At 42.5% G+C, this 19,601-nt stretch overlaps 1 protein-coding gene across 1 annotated transcript; it reads right to left on the bottom strand.

Moving 5' to 3' along the window:
• Window positions 1-13,173: 13,173 nt before the first annotated feature.
• LOC148876644 (14-3-3-like protein G-BOX factor 14 kappa) lies at window positions 13,174-18,874 on the bottom strand. The gene is made up of 4 exons (XM_088947289.1): window positions 18,280-18,874; window positions 17,896-18,018; window positions 13,471-13,587; window positions 13,174-13,362 (listed from the first exon to the last, which is right to left on the bottom strand). The coding sequence occupies exons 1-4, from the start codon at window positions 18,775-18,777 to the stop codon at window positions 13,342-13,344; spliced, it is 759 nt and encodes a 252-aa protein (XP_088803415.1). The 5' UTR covers window positions 18,778-18,874; the 3' UTR covers window positions 13,174-13,341.
• Between the last annotated feature and the right edge of the window lie 727 nt (window positions 18,875-19,601).

Raw genomic sequence — 19,601 nt, 5'->3', positions numbered from 1 at the left:
GGTCTTAGAATTCCCCATTTCTCTTGCCTCCTGAAAAGCACTAACTTGAGCTTCGGAGTGTTCCAACCGGGTTCCTCCCCGGAAGTCTCCATTTTCTTCCTTGTTTCAGGCACCTCCAATCTCGTCAAAAGCGAGGTAACCAACAGCTAGGACTGACTGGATTGTGCATCACCATTTGGCGCTGTCTGTGGGGAACTTTCAAAAAGCCTCCCCTATCCTTTAACTCTCTCTCTCAAAGAAACATTAGCTTCCATGGCTTCCTCCAGTAGCAACAGGCACAATGCCGACTTGAATGTTGTAGGGGAACACCCTCAGTTCGCCACTGTATGCATCGGACAATTCACCGTCCCCTTCTCAACGGACGAAATCCCTAGCCTCAATGCACCAAGCATGGTGGCACCTGTGAATGTTCCCCTTCCCCTCCCTATCGAGACAATTTTCGCTGAACCTACTGCTGTCTCTCTGGCGACTAGCCAAAACCAATTCAATGACTTGATGCAGTGCATACGAGCAATGCAAGTCCAAATGCAGCAATTCAAGCAACATCAGCTCCATTAGCAGCAAGTACTGCACCACATTTTTCAGTATCACTATCAACAGCAGTTTCCCCAACTGCCTCTGAACCAACCACAGCTCCCACCTTGACACCTTGCTCTAAAGCTGGCCAAGCCCTCCCCTCAGAGCGGGTGCCCTCACCAAGGAGGATCCTCCCAACTCCAGGACCCTTCCAAGAGCCAGGCATCATCCCCGGGCAGGAGGGAAAGACTAATCACCCCCGCCTTGCAGCTCGCCGGCAGATCGGGAACCTCCTTGCCAGTCAAGTCAGCACCTTGGTACTCTAAGTTCGAGCTCCCACTCACAAAGAACCAGTTCGTCGTCCTGGCAGCGGACTACCAACAGTCCAGGCCGATCAACCTCGACAACACCGTGGCAAGTAGCGCCAACACCAGGCTCTCTAAGCAGCAGCGAAGATGCTGACGAAGTCGTCGAACTACCGCCTGCATCCTGCCCGAGCTCCGAGGTAAAGAAGAAACAAGCTCGGATGAGGTAAAAGTTGCCCATATTCTTTCAGTCCCTTCCCCCCTGTCATCAGAACTCCTTGCAGTCCCCATGCCCAAGGATTTTAAACTCCCTCCTCTAGACAAATATGATGGGTCTTTTGACCCCAATGACCATGTCGATGCTTTCCAATCCCAAATGCACCTGGAAAGGGCCAATGAGTCTTGTATATGTGTGGTGTTCACTACAACCTTCAGGGGAATAGCCCGCACCTGGTACAGGAACTGACCCCCGGGTCGATAAGAAGTTGGACCCAATTCGTACAGGTCTTCACCACGCACTTTGTTACCAACAAGCGGTGCCCCCGCACCGAGGAGAGCCTCCTTGGAATAGTTCAAAGGAAAGGAGAGTCCATCTGGGGCTATATCAAACGGTTCAATGACGCATGTTTGTAGATATTCGGGGCGTGACACACAAGGAGTTCAGGTGGCACATGGTAGTCAACCAGCCCGCGACTATAGCCGAGTTCCTCAAGCTCACGGACAAATTCATAAGAACAGAGGAGGAGAACCAAAGGACTGAAGGCGGGATCAAAAAAAGGAAGAGGGAAGGTGAGCCCTCCAACTCAGATGACAGGAGAAAGAGAGACCCAGCTCGGGCGCCGAAGCCAAGCCAGCCGTTCCGAGCTCCCTTAGCAGGTTGGGTGGACTACACGCCCTTAAACGCGAAGTGGGCCGAGATCTTAATGACGATCAAAAATGCCCCGTATGTGAAGTGGCCACCTTGTCTGAAGGGAAACCCGAACGAGAGGAATAAAAACTTGTACTGCAGCTTCCATAGGGACCACGGTCATAGCACCGGGCATTGTAATAATCTCCGCGATGAGATAGAGAAGTTTATCCGTCGCGGGTACCTACGAAATTTTGTACAACATAATAATAATAATAATAGTAATAAGACAAGTCGGCAGGGAGAGCACAACAGAGATGCTCCTGAGTCCAGCAACCGACCAGGCGAACCACAGAAGCAGCCCCTGGAGGAAAGACCAGTTCGGGGAACAATCCACATGATCGTTGGGGGATCAATCGTAGCAGGATGCACCTCGGCAGCAGCTCGGGCATCAACCCAGGAGGCCGCCAGAGAAGAACAAAATCCCCCAAAGCGGCCTAGGATGAAAGACCCCATATTCTTCACCGAAGATGATGCGCGCGGGGTCCACTACTCCCACGATGACACACTTGTCATAAAGATGAAGATCAACGACTTCGAAGTCTGGCGGGTACTCATTGACTCTAGCAGTTCGGCAGACATCCTCTTTAAAGCGGCCTTTGACAAGCTCCAGTTCTGAGAGAGTGACTTGAAGCCTGCGAACACCCCGCTGGTCGGCTTCAGTCACGATTTCTTGGTGGTCGCAACCCCCTCCCCCTACAATGCCATAGTAGGTCGGCCGATCACCCACGCTTTAAAAGTCGTGGTGTCCACTTACTATTTGGCCATGAAGTTCCCAATGGACTTCGGCATCGGGGTAGTGCAGGGTGACCAGCTTGAGTCCCGCAAGTGCTACATTGCCGCTTTCAAGGGAAAGGCCAAGGTAACCAGCGACATCGAACTGAAGCGAGCTGCACCAACAGAGGAAATTGTTCCCATCTCTATCTCGGCATAAGACCCCGCTAGATTACTTCAGGTCGGAGCATCCCTAGAAGAGCCCCTACGATCTGAACTGGTACACTTCTTACTCAGTAACTTAGATGTTTTCGCTTGGTTCGCAGCAGAAATGCCCGGCATAGACCCTATGCTCATAACTCACAAGCTCAATACTGACCCTGTAGTCAGACCCATTAGATAGAAGAAACGCAACTTAGCCCCAAAACACTAGAGGGCAGTCGATGACGAGATCGAGAAGCTCCTCGCAACAGACTTCATAAGGGAGGATCATTACCTGAACTGGGTAGCCAACCCAGTTCTAGTAAAAAAGGAAAACGACAAGTGGCGCATGTGCGTCGAGTATACCGACCTGAACCGATCTTGCCCAAAAGATTGCTTCCCTCTCCCTAGGATCGACCGCCTAGTGGACGCAACCTTGGGACACAAGTTGCTAAGCTTCCTGGATGCCTACTCCGGCTACAACCAAATCAGGATGGACCCATTCGACGAGGAAAAAACCACCTTCATAACCGAGTTCGGCCTGTACTACTACAAGGTTATGCCCTTCGAACTGAAAAATGCTGGGGCGACCTTTCAAAGGCTTGTGAATAAGCTATTTCAGTCCTTAATTGGCACGAAGATAGAATGCTATGCAGACGACATGGTCGTCAAGACATAGTTTTCACATGAATTAATACAAGACTTGCATTCTGTCTTTCAAATTCTATGTCAATTTAGCATGAAACTAAATCCAAACAAGTGTGTATTCGGTGTCACCTCGGGTAAGTTCCTAGGGTACATCGTCAACCGGCACAATATTAAGGCCAACCTGGACAAAATAAAGGCCATCCTACATATGAGACCACCCCGAAAAGGAAAAGACGTTCAGAGGCTAAACGGCAGAATAGCCGCTCTGAGTCGTTTCATGTCTAAGTTAGTAGACCATTGCCTGCCCTTCTTCAAGGCAATAAAAGGCAAAAGGTTCGAGTGGAACCCGAACTGCCAGCTCGCATTTGACGAGCTCAAGAGATACCTCGCCAGCATCCCGGTGTTGACCCGGCCTGAAGAGAGCGATGTATTAGAATTGTACCTCTTGGTAAGCAACGAAGTGGTCAATTCGGTACTGATAAAGGAAGCAGATTGGGTCCAACGACCCATCTACTATGTTAGTAAGATATTGCAGGAAGTAGAAACAAGATATTCAAAGATAGAAAAGCTAGCATATGCGCTGGTCATTGCGGCCCACAAACTCCGCTTGTATTTCCAAGCTCATACCATCATCGTCCTTACCGACAAACCCTTGAGGCAAGTATTACTTAGGCCCGAGGTCTCTGGACGATTAACGAAGTGGGCCATCGAACTCAGTGAGTACAATATCCAGTACAAGCCCCGAACCGCTATCAAAGCTCAAGCCTTGGTAGATTTTGTTGCAGAATGCACGTTCAGCTCTGAGGTACTCAGCTCGGTTGAGCACGAGGCTCCCAGTTCGGGTGAGCTCGGTGCTCCCAGGCCAGTTGAGTCCGAGCCCCATGAGATCGCACCCAGTTTGGTATCTCTCCTGGTTAGGCCGATCGCGAACTAGGATGAAGAGCCCTGGATCCTTCACGTAGATGGCTCCTCAAATCAGCAGGGCAACGAAGCCGGTGTAGTTCTTCGCAGTCTGAGTGGCACGAAACAAGAATACGCACTATGCTTCGAGTTCGCGACATCCAACAATGAGGCAGAATACGAGGCGTTGATAACAGGGCTAGATCTAGCGCAAGAGGTAAAGGCAAAACACATAGTTATCTGTAGCGATTCCCAGCTTGTGGTCAACCAAGTTACAGGGGAATACGAAGCCCGCGAGCCAGCTATGATCGCCTACTTGGCAAAGGTAAAAGAGGCACTGCTTAGCTTCCAATCACACTTCATCAAGCAAATACCGAGGTTAGAGAACATTGAGGCCAACACCCTGTCCCGGCTAGCCAGCACTAGTGACAACACCACGAGAACTGTGTACATAGAGGAGTTACCTCGGCCTAGCATTCTCTGGGGGCAAAGGAGGTCGCTCCTGTCGCCCAAGCATAACCGAGCTGGATTGATCCACTCGCAAGCTTCCTGCTACATGGAACCCTCCTCGTAGAACGCAACGCCACCAGGAGGGTAGTGCGTCAGACAACCAAGTACATCATGATGAACGGACGGTTGTACCGAAGATCCTACACACTCCCCTACCTGCGCTGCTTGCGACCTCCCGAAGCCGAGCTCGTACTCCGCAACATTCATGAAGGCCTATGTGGCGAACACCTGGGGGGCAGGGCCGTCGCTCAAAAGGCACTACGACAAGGGTACCACTAGCCAACAATGAAAGCAGATGCCATCGGGCTAATCAGGAAGTGTAGAAGTGCCAAAAGCACACCAATATTCACCATCAGCCCGCCACCGACCTCAAGTACCTCACCAACCCATGGCCCTTCGCACAATGGGGTATCGACCTACTCGGACCATTCCCGCCAGCAACAGGAGGAAGGAAGTTCCTAGTAGTGGTAGTAGACTACTTCACCAAGTGGGTTGAAGCCGAAACTCTCGTAACCACCACAACTCGAAATGGTTCCAGAACTTCTTCTGGAAGAACATAGTGTGCCACTTCGGGCTACCTCGGGTGCTGATCTCCAACAACGACAAGCAATTCGAGGACATCAAATTCCAAGAGTGGTGCCAACGCATGGGGATCTAGAAAAATTTCACGTCGGTTGCGCACCCACAAGCAAACGGTCAGGCAGAAGTCATGAACAGAGCTATCCTCCGTAGGCTAAAAGCCAGGCTAGACCGAGCTAAAGGGTTATGGGCAGAGGAGTTGCCCAGCATCCTATGGGCATACTGAACTACAGAGAAGACCGCCACTAGAGAAACTCCCTTCAACCTCACCTACGGCATGGAGGTAGTCATCCCAGCCGAAATCGAAATCCCCTCACTTCGGTTGGAAGCATACAACGACAATACTAATAATGACGAACTACGTACCAACCTCGACCTACTTGACAAGGTGAGGGACCTCGCATACATCAGAATCGTAGCGTACCAGCAAAGGGTAGCTCGGTACTACAACGCCAGAGTTAAGAAACGAAACTTTCGCGTCGGCGACCTGATCCTCCGCAAGATCATGGTACCTGAGCCCGACGTTGGCAAACTCGGGTCGAACTGGGAAGGACCCTACCGAGTAAAGAGAGTATTCGGGGGAGCATACGAGCTCGAGACTTTGGAAGGTAAACAGATACCCCGGGCATGGAACATCGTCAATTTAAGACGATTTTACCTATAAATTATCAAACTAAACAGGCCATGAAGCCACTACCAGAGCCAAAGGACCAGAATGCCTAGCTAACAAGGACCTCGGCACCCCAAGGCCCAGAATGCCGAGCTAAAGATGACCTCAGCACAGTAAGCTCAGTGCATAGCCCAGGGCCCAATTCAGCCTATGTTAACTAACCCGGGCAGAGAACAGATCGGGCACATAGCCTTACTATGTTAACTCGCCTCGAGGCTTAAGTCTAACAGTTCGGGCATATAGTCACTTCGGCAAAAGAAGAATATTTGCACAACACTTGAACAGAAAAAGTACTTCATTGCTAAATGTTCGCTTTACAGTATTTAAAAAAAAAACAACAAACGAGCTCACAAGCCCAGAGGTCAATCTTCCTTGCCTTCAGAAGGGACTCCGACAATACCCGATGGTCCTGCTTCGTCTTCGGAATTCGCGTCATCATAAGCTACAGCAGCCATTTTCGGGGTGATGCGCAAAGTGGTTATGGCACTAATATCGAGCTCGGGGTACGTGTTCCTTATCATCCATCGGTTCAGCTTGAAACCCCTTCTGTACGAGCCCACCATCATATCATCAAAGCGCGGCGAAGTGATGTAATCCTCAACGGCTTTCACCTTCGCCTCCTCAACGGCCTGAGAAAAGATCTGAGTCTTCTCCCTAATATCTTCTTGGAGGTACTCAACCTGATGCTCCAGGTCCAACTTCAAGTCCGCCATGTGCCTCACCACCATTCCTAAGGCCTCTTTGTCCCTCCGAGACCTTGACAGCTCAACTTGCGCAGCATGAGAAGCCTCTTTGGCAGCTTGTGCTCGCTTCAAGCCCCTTTCCGCCTGGATTACCAAAGCGTGGATAGAGGAGTTTACCTGCCAAAACAAGGACAAATCAGCTCGGTAAAAAAAAAAGACACTACTTCAACTTACCACCATGGCGTGAGAGGCAGCCTGAGTGCCTATGAGATTTGTAGGAAGATCGGCCCACGCTACGACCTCCTTGGGGCAAGTAGCCTTCTTGCTTTTTCGGAGAGAGTAGCTCGGCGTCAGCACGCTCCAACATCATCGTGACTTCCCGAGTCCGAAGGCATAGCCCGAGAATAAGCAGTGTCGGCATAGGGGACCCTTGCCACTTCCTGAACTGGAGGGGGCACCTTGGGCTCCCCAAGAGGCTCCATTCTTGGTGCCTCAGACTCTGTAACCCGGGAAGGATCGGCATGGACCCGCTTAGCAGCTCGCTTCCTCCTTTTCATGCCAACAAACAAGTTCGCACTTCGAGTCTTCTTTGCCTCCATAACACCTACAAAAAGAAGCTCGGCGTCAGAAGACGAAAATAAGAACAAAAGCAAGAGTATCTTCATTTGAGCAAGAAACCTACCCAAACTCAGACCAGCCTGAATAAGCTTGTCCTTCGTCAGGTAGACTTCGCATTTGAGCCCTTGTCGGGCCCAGTCCTGGAGGCCCTTCACCGTATCTTCGTCTAATGCGACACTGGGGTCAGGAGCAGCCAAACCCCACTCAGTAGGAAACGGCCACCCCGTAGCACTTCGAACCACGAATTAGTCCCGCTTCCATGCCAGGACCTTATTTGGGATATCGTGTAAGAGCTTGAAGCTCGGGCGAGGTGACAAGTAGTACGCCCTCCTACACCCAGGCAGGGGACATGCTTGTTTCTTAAGCATGAGAATAGCGAAAAAATTTCCAAGTCCAAAAGAAGGCAGTGCTCACAGCAAAGGGAGATGGTCCCGACAATGTTGCAGATAGAGTTCGGGTGAAGCTGACCTATAGTGACGCCGAAGTGGTTCATGACCTCAACGATTAGGGGATGAAGGGAAGGTGTAGCCCGGCAACAAGCTGCTCCCGAAATATCACGATCTCATCCGGACCGTGCTCCCAAGGAAAGTCGCCCGAGGGTAAAAAGTAAGTATACTCCCCGGGCAGGTTGTACTGGACGATAAGGGACCAAAACCTCTCGGACGTCACAGTGGAAGGTCCGAACTTATCTGACACCCGACCTCGACGGGAGGTGGATGCCAAACTACCCGGGGTGACTCGGCCTACGAGCTCTTCCTCGAGCTCTACCTCAGGCCTCGCCTCAGACTCACTAAAGCTGTCGGGGGCAGCAGTTCGGTTCGTAGAACCAACATCGGACCTCCTCCCAGGAGACTACTTAAACTACCCGAACTAGACATTGGAACAAAGAGAAGGTCGAGGACTCACCAGGAAAAGCTACCGGACTACAGAAAGTGACGCGAGCTGATAGCCTGAGACGCGAGCTCAGGGAACGAACGCTGAAGGATGGCAACGGAAAGTGACCAGGGGCCCCCACTATTTATAGCCACTGTACTCACGCATCAACGGCCAAGATCGAAATCATCCAACGGCTCCCCATGAAACCAACCGCGTACCCCCCGAGGAAAAGACAGTTTGGCGCACATTTTTTACGTTCAAAAATTTGAAATCGTTCACGCGCGTGAACTACACGCAACCCGGGATTGACCCCTGGCCAAACCAAGCCGACCCTGGTTGAGCCAAAAACACAAGCAGGTCAGACCGGAGAAGTTCCAACCCAAGGCCAAGACATCCTGAGGCAAATCCACCTGTCATCTTGTGAACTCCCCACACCGGGTCAGGACCCCGAGCATGGGAGTGGGGGGCAATTGATGGAGGGAGATTTGACCCGACCCCTTGGCCATGCGACACGTGGAAGCAACCGAGGGTGACCTGGCAGAAGCGCTAGCTCGGCACAGCAGCGGGCCCACAACCCGAGCTCCGAGAAAAGGAGTCCCAAGCTCCCCCAAAGGAAGAACCTACAACCCGAGCTCCAAGCTAGAGTCCCGAGCTCCCCAAGGAGGAACTCGAGCTCTCCCTTCAAGGTCCTGAGCCTTACAAATAGCACAAAAGGCAAAAAACCCGAACTGCCCACCCAGGGGCAGTTTGGGCCATACTTCTGTCCGAACTCAAGACTTCATCTCGCACACCACTTCGGCTCCAAATCGCTTGACTAAGCCGTACCTGACACCCAGGAAGCCCGTACACGGAGGCGGCGCACCTGACTGATTAGGGGTCTAACACATGACAGTCGCCCTCCAACGGCCACCTGCCACTGCCATCTCAGACATGGCAGAAACAGCCCTAACAAGGAACAGTGGAGGTTATGACACCCGAACTGGCAACTGGCAACTAGCAGTGGAGGTTATGACATTCGATTTGGCAACTGGCAGTTGAGGTTATGACACCCGATCTTGCGGAGGTAATGATACCCGAACTAGCAGAGGTATGGAAGTAAGTGTGCAGGGTGATTATAAAAGGGCCCCATCTCTCAAAGAAGAGGTAGGTGATCCTTGCGCTTTCTGGTCTTAGAATTCCCCATTTCTCTTGACTTCTGAAGAGCACTAACTTGAGCTTTGGAGTATTCCAACCGGGTTCCTCCCCGGAAGTCTCCATTTTCTTCCTTGTTTCAGACACCTCCAATCTCATCAGAAGCGAGGTAACCGGCAGCTAGGACCGACCGAATTGCACATCATCGGTTATAATTTAACAATGATGACAATTGTTAGAAACGGTAGGTGTACTCTAAGACAACAGTTAAACAATAAGGGTATATTTTGTCAATTAATTAAACTGTGGGGATAGTTTATGAAATTTGCTCTAAAAACTTATATATTTGGGAAATAAACCTGAATAAGCACTTTTTTAATAAGGGCTCAAGTATGATACCAGAAAGACATGATATTTGAAAAACTTACAACCAAATCAACCGGTATCATAAGGAGGGTGACCTATCATGTGGTATTTAAGTACTTAATGGAATTTAGAAAAAGTGCTTATTTTAGGTTGGGATCATGCTAATAAACATTTATTTGTATTTGGGAAATAAGCCTGAATAAGCATTTTTAAATAAGGGTTCAACTATGATTTCAAAAAAGGCATGATATATGAAAAACTTACAGCCAATCAACTAGTATGATAAAGTGGCTGACTAATCAGGTGCTATTTTTCGATAAACCCGTTTTGATTAAGTTTAAATTTTTGGTTTTTTTAAAGTGCTTTTTTTAAAAAAAAAAAGTTAAATGTGTTTCTTTCCCATCATGTGGTTCTCAAAATACCAATTCTACTCTGTTTGAAAGAAGTGCTTTTTCGCTTAACACTTGTACTTCCTAATGTAAGCACTTATTTGATATTTGAAGCCCATTCCTACACCTACATCAGACACATTTTGCTCCCATTACGTAAACGCCGTTCGCATACCCCAACCAGATAAAGAAACGCATGGGCGGGCTTCCGTGTATTGCCATCAGTCTCCAAAATTAGAGATTTGGATACTGAAATACCAGTCTCTAACATTAGAGATCTGAATACGCCTAGAAACATCACAATTCTTACAAATTGTATAGGTACTTTGGTAACACTAAATCTAATAATGCATTGATCAAGAATTTTAGACACATTACATGGTATTTTACAAATTATTACATTAATTGGGATCAATGAATTTGATAAATCTTTATAGATCAAACTTATGGTTGTTTAATGAATAAATTATTTTTTTATGAATTTTGAATTTTCCCAAGCCATTGATCTACTAATGTAATCTAAGGTATCTCAAATCTAATTACATTATTAATATATCCTTACACTTCAAATCAATTTCAAAATATCACAACATCGTACATATCAATTATATATTTAGAGTTTCAGTATAGCAGCATATTGACCTTCATCTTTATCCTTTTCTGTCGACCAATGCGGGCTTGATACAATGCAATAAAGAATACAATGGTCAAATGGGTTCTACAAGGGGTGAGCATGAGTCGATTTGGTTTGGCTCCAGGGCAGAACTTAGAACCTACCTTTTAAGAATTCAAGTTTTTGGAACCAGAACCTATCTTGTAAAAAGTAAATACCAAGGTCATTTCTGGTCTTGGAGGTTCCAATGTCAATTATAGGGTCTACCCATAGAACCTGTTTTTTATTTAATGAAACATGTTCTTTAAAAACTTCATTTTTAATAAATACATTATATATTTTATAACTTATATTATTTTTATGGGAAAATCTATGATGTGGAAAAGATATGGTATGAAAAGTGTTTTGACCAATCAAAACCCACCCATGAATTTTGATAAATAACACTTTATTGGTTACCGCGTTTATGATTCCAGTTTGTTAGCCAATTGTTTTTTGGATATCTTTTTCATGTCATAGTCGGACCCTATTTTTATTGATGAAAATGAGTAATTTAACATGTAGATTATTTTAAAATATTAATGTATGGTTCAAAACTTATTATTATAATTTAAAAATTTTATAAATATTACCTTTTACAATACTTTATGCACATTCAATTATTAAAATGAAAACAAATGATCAAATTACTTAAGTAACCACGAGTACTTGGGTTCAAATCTTCACATCCTCAAAAGTATTTTGAGACAAGTTCGGTATAAGGTCGACTCCACCAAGGCTGATTCATCAGGTCAGTTCGGGTAGAATAAACCTTAAACCCAAGAATTGGCTTGGGTGGGGATCGATTCCAAGAATTTGGAAGCATACCCTACTCTATAAAAGATCGATTCATAAGGTCGATTTAAGTCCAATTCCAGGTTGGTTCCATTCAGTTCAAGGTAAAACCTACCCATTTGCTAACCCCTAGGTTCCACTATGATGCATCATAAAATTCACACTAGAGGAGGGGGGGTTAATGATTAGTCAAAGCCTTTCTAGTATCATGCCTTTCCATCATAGATTTTCCCATCGAAAATAGCATTCATATTTTAAACCTTGGTTCTATGCTCTTTGTTGCACACTTAGGGTCCATTTGGTTTGCATCCTCAATCGGAATGGTCTATTCTCATAGTCTATTCAGTTCAAACAAGAACCAGAATGAGAATTGGAATCAACTGGAATGGGATTTTCATTCCCAAGAAGGGGGAGGGAATGGCCCATTGCTCAAATTGAGAAATGTCATTCCACCATAACTGAGAATGGGATACTAATTCCACCCAACCAAATAGATGAATAGTTGGAATTGGAATAACCTATTATGGTTCTGATTCTGATTCCTGACCCCTACTCCCACGAACCAAATGGAGCATCTATAGGAAGTAAACCAAAGCAACACCTAGGCTATGTTTGTTTGCAATGTAAATCGGTATCAATGTAAAACTCCACCATTGCTTCGTTTTTGTCAATATGTATTTGCAATATAAATCAAGATCGATGTAAAATTCCACTACCAATTCAGATTTGTCAACGTTTTGATGGAGTAGAGTTTTACATTATAAATCAATGTAAAACTCCCCTTACATCAATAACCAATGTAAATAGATTTTAAACCATCGACTATCACGTTTTTCAAAGCACAACAATTTATAGATTTTAAACCATGAGTTTTTAACTTTATCGGTAGAGTTTTACATCACTTTCAGACACAGCTCTAAAATTTCACCACCTCGGATGAGGAATCCCTCCATGATTCATATTACTTGTGAATCATGGACAAGTCGTCATATATGCAAACATTTTCTCCAAATGATGCTATTGATTTTTTACAGGATCTGAAGATTCAATCAGATCTAATAGGACTCTATTTGAATCTGAATCCTATCAGTAAATCAAATATTTGAATCTAATCCGATTTGACTTGTTTTCTTTAAAATTTAATAAATTATTAAAAGAAAAATAAAATATACTAATTTAAATAAAGTAAAAACAAAATAATACAAGTATCTTTAATTATTTTCATCATATATATACATGTTTTTATAAAAAATAAATAATATAACAAATTTATAAAAATATAATATAAAAAATATATTTATAAATAAATAAATAACATATATATATATATATATATCAGATAGCGGGTGATCCAAATCCAATCTAAAGGTCAAAACAGGGATGACCCGAATTCGACCAAATAGGATCAGATCGGATCAGTCATTTGCACCCCTACCAGCAACATGCATTTTCACCTTTTTCCGTTTGGGTGGGGGAAAAGATCAAACTACTGAAAGACTATGCCCTCAAAAAATGCATGAAGCTTGATTCAAACCTATTTTAGGAAACTAAAAATAAAATTTCTTGCCTTTTTTGTCTTGTCTTCACGTAAAAAAATGCACATCCAATCAAACGGTCTATGGGCTGTCGAGATGTTATGTAAAAGCTCACTAAGTCTTTTAACTGTCAAATCTTTAAAAAAGACTTGACAAAGGGTACCTAAGTGTTTTTAAATTTTGAAAAAGTAAATCTAATTCGAATATTAGAAACTGCATCAATTGATGTCTCTGTTGAGTTTAGATTACACATTAATCAGTCGTATATGCAGATTACAGAGAAAATGACATTTGCGCCCACCTCCTCAAGGAGAACAATGAATCACCAGCACCCTGTAACATCTTTCTATGCCTCATCCAACTGATCCTGCATATACAAATATTGCAATTTGATTAAAACTCATATGAATATGGTAACAGTGCTGGCCCTATACTACTCAATTGTCATCTGATTATCTGACATATTTATTTTTACCTGAGCATCAGAAGTCCAGAGGGTGAGATTGTCCCTTAGGAGCTGCATGATAAGAGTGCTGTCCTTGTATGACTCCTCGCCCAAGGTATCGAGTTCGGCAATGGCTTCCTCGAAAGCCTGCATATAAAAAGATAATAATAATTGAAAAATGCAAGGAACAGAAAAAGGAAATAGATTCACATGTATAATAGAAAATAATATGGGCTAAAAAAGTTGCTACGCCATAGTGGTACACAGTGCAAATAAAAAAAAAAAAAAAAAGGAACAATCCTTGCCAATATAGTGCCAATACTTGGCTTCACGTCAAGAGGATCATCACAAAATCTTAGTTCATTATATTCATCTCATGCATGTGCATTTGCACATGCTACCCAGCTAGTAATATTAAAAGGAAAGGAAGAACCCAAATAGTGATCTACTGGTAGTGGAAGAAATAAGAACTAGAATGACATGCTCAACAGGATAGCCTGGAAATGGAAGACTAGTGATCTACTGATAGTATTCTGATCTTCTATAAAGCCATTATCTCTTTATCCATCATGATATCATGATGCATCTCTCACTTCTTGAATATCCATAGAGTCAATAACTCGTTATCCCCAATGATATAATGATGCATCTCTCACCTGTCGAGTATCCTCCCAAAGTTGGTTCTGCATTCTCCTTTTACCATTGGGTGACTGGACTTACCAGAAAAGCAGAAGCACAGTCCAAAGTCCAAACCAGACATGAAATATTTATGAAACTACATCCTCTCTTATCTTTGACCTCTTTTACAACTAGCTAAGAGATGAATATTGCAAGGACTCTTAAACAGCTCAAGTTTCCACATGTCGGACAGTGTTCAGTGCCAACAGAAGGCCATTACTAACTTTCAAAAACAAAAAAAAACAAAAAAAAGAAGGCCATTACTAAATGTTTGTCCCTGCTATCAACGGCCTTGGGAGGGGTAGACTAGATATGAACCTAACCTTGGGTATTTTCCTACATTGTTCAATGCCAACAGTTTGGATTTAGGGCCAGTTTTGCATAACTTGAAATTTTCTGCCTATTTGATATAATGAATTATAGATTCCATTTCCTATACAGCAAGTCAGCAATGCAACATAAGATAAACTTCTACGTTTATTTATCGCCTTTCTATCATAACACATGGCTCTGCACTCTTCAACCTAATAATAAGAAAGGCATCTGAATTGGTCCCAGCTATCTGGGGTCTTGGGAGGGGTAGACTAGGTGGTCCTAATCTTTGGAATTTTTTCACAGAAAGTGGCTGCCCTCAGACTTGAACCCATGTTCTCATGCTTGCCAGCCCAAGAAAGGCACCTTGCAAAACTTATTTTCTCATCTTTTAAGGCCCATACAATCTAAGACTGGATCTTTGTGCATCTAGCCTGATGCCTATTGATCATAGCTATCCAATCTCATCAATCAAATTCATCAAATTGATATCATGTATATGATTGTTTATTGTAAGATGGACCTAACCATGAAAAAACATAATATACCTATCCTATGAAACCAAGGCAATTACATAATTTATATAACTAGGAAATAGTCCTATGTGTTACCATTATAAATGGATCCAGAGTTTCAGAAACACTAAACTCAACAAAATGATAGGCCAACACATCAATCTAGAATGCCCAATTGGGTTAAAAGGGAAGCTTTATGGGACAAGCCTACAAAATTGTCTGGAGTAAAGCATCAAGCAACCAAAAGGGCAACATAATTAAAAAGAAGTGTGGCAGAAATGCAAATGGGAGATGGATGAGTGGTAAAACCAGAAATGCTAGAATTATAAATGATTGTATTAAGAGTAATCTAGGAGCAGCTCCAATAAGTGACAAAATGAGTCTACGCTAAGATAATTTTGCATGTACATGAAACCACCTAACAAACCAGTATGAAAAGTGATATTTTGCAGGTTGAAGAGTTTAGATGAGTTACGGGTACCGGGTAGGACAAAAAGAACACTGGTCTAGGTTGTAATAAATAATTTAGAGCTCAAATTAACAATGGATGTGACCATGCAATGGTGAAAAAGGATTCATGTAGCTGACCTCATATAGTTGGGATAAGGCTTTGTTTGTTAGGTTGAGCTGAGTTGAGATTAAGGGAGTAGGGGGCATGTTCCAAAAATAGTTTAGTTTATTAAAAGAAATACAAAAATATCTCAAACAGTTAGCAGTCAAGACATGGCAATAGAAGCTTTGCCATTTTGAATGATGTTTAAGGTTTTCCTAGGACATGGTTATCATTGCAACTTGACCTAAGACTGTCCTTGGCTATAGCATTTCATGGAGAAGATAAATTATGGATATCTCCTTCAGTCAAACATAAATGGACTTACGATTGAAGCAAAAGTTTTTTTTATAAGTGAATTGAAGCAAAAGTTACTCTAGCATATAGCAATTAACCAACATTCTTAACCATAATGGACTTCACAGATTCTGTGGGCTGCTGAGAAAAAGACTTTTTTAATCGCTAACCATGCACAAATAGACACATTGATTGATCAAAAATAAATAAATAAGAACCAAATTCATCCAATCGAGGTTTTTGCAGTGTTCTAAAAGCGCAAGACACAAAAAAAAAGCACAAGGGCCAACTTGCGCCCGAGGCGCACACCTTTTTGAAGCAAGGCACAAAAATACAAAAAAAAAAAGAAAGCTAAAAAATAAAAAATAAAAATGTTAGAATATTCAAAAAATGCCAATTTTTCAAAAAAAATCAAGAAAGGTTAAACATAATATTAATAAAAATATAAAATTAAATTTCAAAACAAATGTTTTATAAAACCTATTATATAAAATTAAAATACATAAACATGACATGTAAATAGTATTCAAATGAAAATTTAAAAATAAAATCAAACATGTAAAGCATTTTCAAGCATGTAAAACCCACAATCTCTTTCTTTTTCCTTCAATTGCATTACGATTCTACAAGCCGCCTTTGTACCACACCCTCAAGGCAAGCCCAAACAAGTCCATGTCAAGATATTAAATTCTTAATTCACACATAAAAAATAATGATTTATAACTTTAATTGCCTTTTAAAAAGATATTTTATTAAAATGAATGAATGAACAACATTAGCAAAAAGGGGGTTCTATTCCACTCCAGTGCCTAGTTGCTAGGTTCAAAAAAAAGCAAAAAAGCATAAAATTTTAAAAAGGTGCATGCCTGGGCTAAGGCGCATAAGGCGCACCAGGCATGCACCTTTTGAAAGGGCTACACTTAGGAGCTAGGACCTAGGCGAGGCGCATTTTAGGGTATGTGCCTCGCCTATGCGCCTAGGTGCACCTTTTAAATCACTGGATTTTTGGGAGTAACCACTAATGAACCATCTGTGGTACCCTCACACGAACATAAAGCTTTTCTTGCCCTCCTCATTAGCCTTGTGTTCTTGTCAAGGGAATGAAGCTCGGTATCAATCAAATAAAACCCAACTCAATTATGAAATCATTGACCTGATGGTTTGTGATCTTCCTCAATTTTTATTACCTTTGCAAAACTGATGTTTGTGCTTCAGTAAGGCTAAATGAAGGGTTTGAAGATGGATTTCCTGAATCTCAAAGTCTGATTCAAGAACCCCTTAGCTAGCTATAGATTCACCTAGGGATGTCAATGGGTCGGGTTAAATGGTAAACCTGGCTTGACCCGACCCAGGTTAGGGTCAAGCATTTCAGCTTTAGGGTCAGGTTAGGGTTTTGATTCTTCAAGTAGAGTTGGGTTCGGGTTTTAGCTGACCCGCCCCACCGGGTCATGATACCCTACATATATACACAGTATTCTGTACCTTTTTGACTTAGAACTCTATAGCCCTAAAGTTTAAGATTTATTTACATGTTGATATTGGTTTTCTTCTTTTTTTTTTTTAATGGGAAAAGTGACACCTTAAAATTTATAAAACAATTTCCCAACTTAAATTAATGGATTTTAGGTCTTCAAAACTTGTTAAAAAAATATAGTTGAAATGTTACGGGTTGGGTCAAGTCGGGTTCAAGAATTATGCTTTTTGAGTTGGGTTGGGGCACTGGAGGATCAGATTTGGGCTTTTTGAGTCGAAGTTTTGGGCCTTACCACAGATTTGAAGTTATGATTTACATCAACTCTTTTAAGCTATTTCTTGAGTTTAACGAAAACCAAAATACCCAAAAAATCCCTCTTCGCTAGCAAAGCCTTGTTAAAACATCCAATAGGCTTTAAAAAAGTTTGAATTTTTGAAAGAAACTAATAAGATCAAACCACGAATATGTACACACTCCCACATCATAAAATAAATAATAACTATATAATTTTAATAGACTTTTACACCGTCACTCACACTAGAAATCAGAACAACCAAGCACAAAGGACATAAGGGGTAAAAAGGTTCGAATCATAAACAATTGTGGAAATCCTAAGGGATGAACAGAACCTGTTTTGCCATGCTGCAAGCTTTCTCTGATGAGTTGAGTATTTCGTAGTAAAACACAGAGAAGTTGAGTGCCAGCCCCAATCTTATAGGATGCGTCGGGGCAAGATCAGCAAGTGCAATATCCTTCAATCAAAATAAATAAAACAGCAATAAGCAAAACTCATTTACTTTTACTGACATGCATCAACCTGCAAATATGAAGCCCAACCTCATTCAGGACCTTATTAGCATTTGATGGAAAAACAATCATTACTGAGATCAGTTTAAAATTTTGATCCCGGTAATACTTATGGCTCAGTTTGTATTCCTTCCAAACTGAGCCTATAGATCAAACCCTAAAAGATCAAGCAGGGCCTTAGAAAAAATTAAAATCCCTATAAATACCTGAGCAGCCTTGTAAGCGAGCATAGTATCTTCCGCGGCCTCCTGACGCTCATTCCCGACCTTGAATTCAGCTAGGTATCGATGGTAATCCCCCTTCATCTTGAGATAGAACACCCTGGCCTCGCTGGCGGAGGCCGATGGAATAAGGTGTGCATCCAGGAGCTTCAGTATACCAGCGCATACGGTAGAGAGCTCGGATTCAACCTTTGATCTGTAATCTTTGACAAGAGCTACATGTTCCTCATTCTTGCGCCCCTCTTCCTTCTGCTCGATCGAAGAGACGATTCGCCAGGCGGCACGTAGAGATCCAATCACGTTCTTGTAAGCGACAGAGAGAAGGTTTCGCTCCTCGACCGTGAGCTCACCAACCGAGGAAGATCCAACTACCAGTTTCTCCATGAAGCTAACCATCTCTTCATATCGCTCAGCCTGTTCGGCGAGCTTGGCCAGGTAAACATACTGTTCTCTAGTTAGATTATCTCCTATAATCGACGCCATTAGAAACGAAGTGAAGGGAGATGAATTACAGAGAGAGAGAGAGAGAGAGAGAGAGAGAGAGGAAGGGAGGGAATGGAAGAGGTTCAACAATCAACAGGCGGGATATGAGCTTTGAAGGGCCTATATTTTGATGAACTGGATTTTGTCCTTTCCATTTTTTTGTCCGAACGCGCACAGCAAGGGAATTTGTCTAAAACTCACTGAGTTTCATTTCTCTTAAACCACCACAACTTTTTAAAATGTGTAAAACTCACTTAATCACTAATTTATACGTTAAATAAATTAGCGGGTGTTAATATATTATCATTTTAATATTTAAACATTAAAAAAAGAAAAAATTCAAAAAAATATATTTTTAAATATAAAATACATAAAAATATAAAAATTATAGACAAAAATATAAAAAATTATTTTCAAATTATAGAAACTATAGAAATTAAAAAATAAAATCAGAAAATAAAAATTGTAGAAAAATACCAAAAATTATAAAAAACACAGATACTGTAAATAAATAACAAAAATGCAAGAAATTTTTTAAATTGTAGAAAATAGAAAAATTTAAAAAAAAACAGAAATTATAATCAAACACTAAAAATATAAAAAAAAATAAGAAAATTGAAAACTGAAAATACCATTTTTCCTCTAACTCACTATTCAAGGGTAATTTGGTCATGAAAATTATTATGTATGTTGACAGGGACATCTCTGTTAAGAAACAGTAACGATGCACTAAAGATGAGTTTTGAAAATAAAAACTTACTGAAATGGTGAGTTTTAAACATTTTGAAAAGTTGTGGTGAGTTTAAGAGAAATATTGAAAATTC

Source organism: Nelumbo lutea, chromosome 1, assembly GCF_056320005.1.
Source record: "Nelumbo lutea isolate HS-2025 chromosome 1, American lotus-T2T, whole genome shotgun sequence".
Classification (NCBI taxonomy): Eukaryota; Viridiplantae; Streptophyta; class Magnoliopsida; order Proteales; family Nelumbonaceae; genus Nelumbo; species Nelumbo lutea.
This window is presented reverse-complemented; position numbering and strand designations above follow the sequence as displayed.

Excerpts from the sequence above, each read along its gene's own strand:
- LOC148876644 (XM_088947289.1), bottom strand. The coding sequence starts at position 18,777 with ATGGCGTCGATTATAGGAGATAATCTAACTAGAGAACAGTATGTTTAC. Across the intron at positions 18,019-18,279 it reads TCGCTTACAAGGCTGCTCAG|GATATTGCACTTGCTGATCT; the intron begins GTATTTATAGGG and ends TTTTGATTGAAG. Across the intron at positions 13,363-13,470 it reads TCTGGACTTCTGATGCTCAG|GATCAGTTGGATGAGGCATA; the intron begins GTAAAAATAAAT and ends TTGTATATGCAG.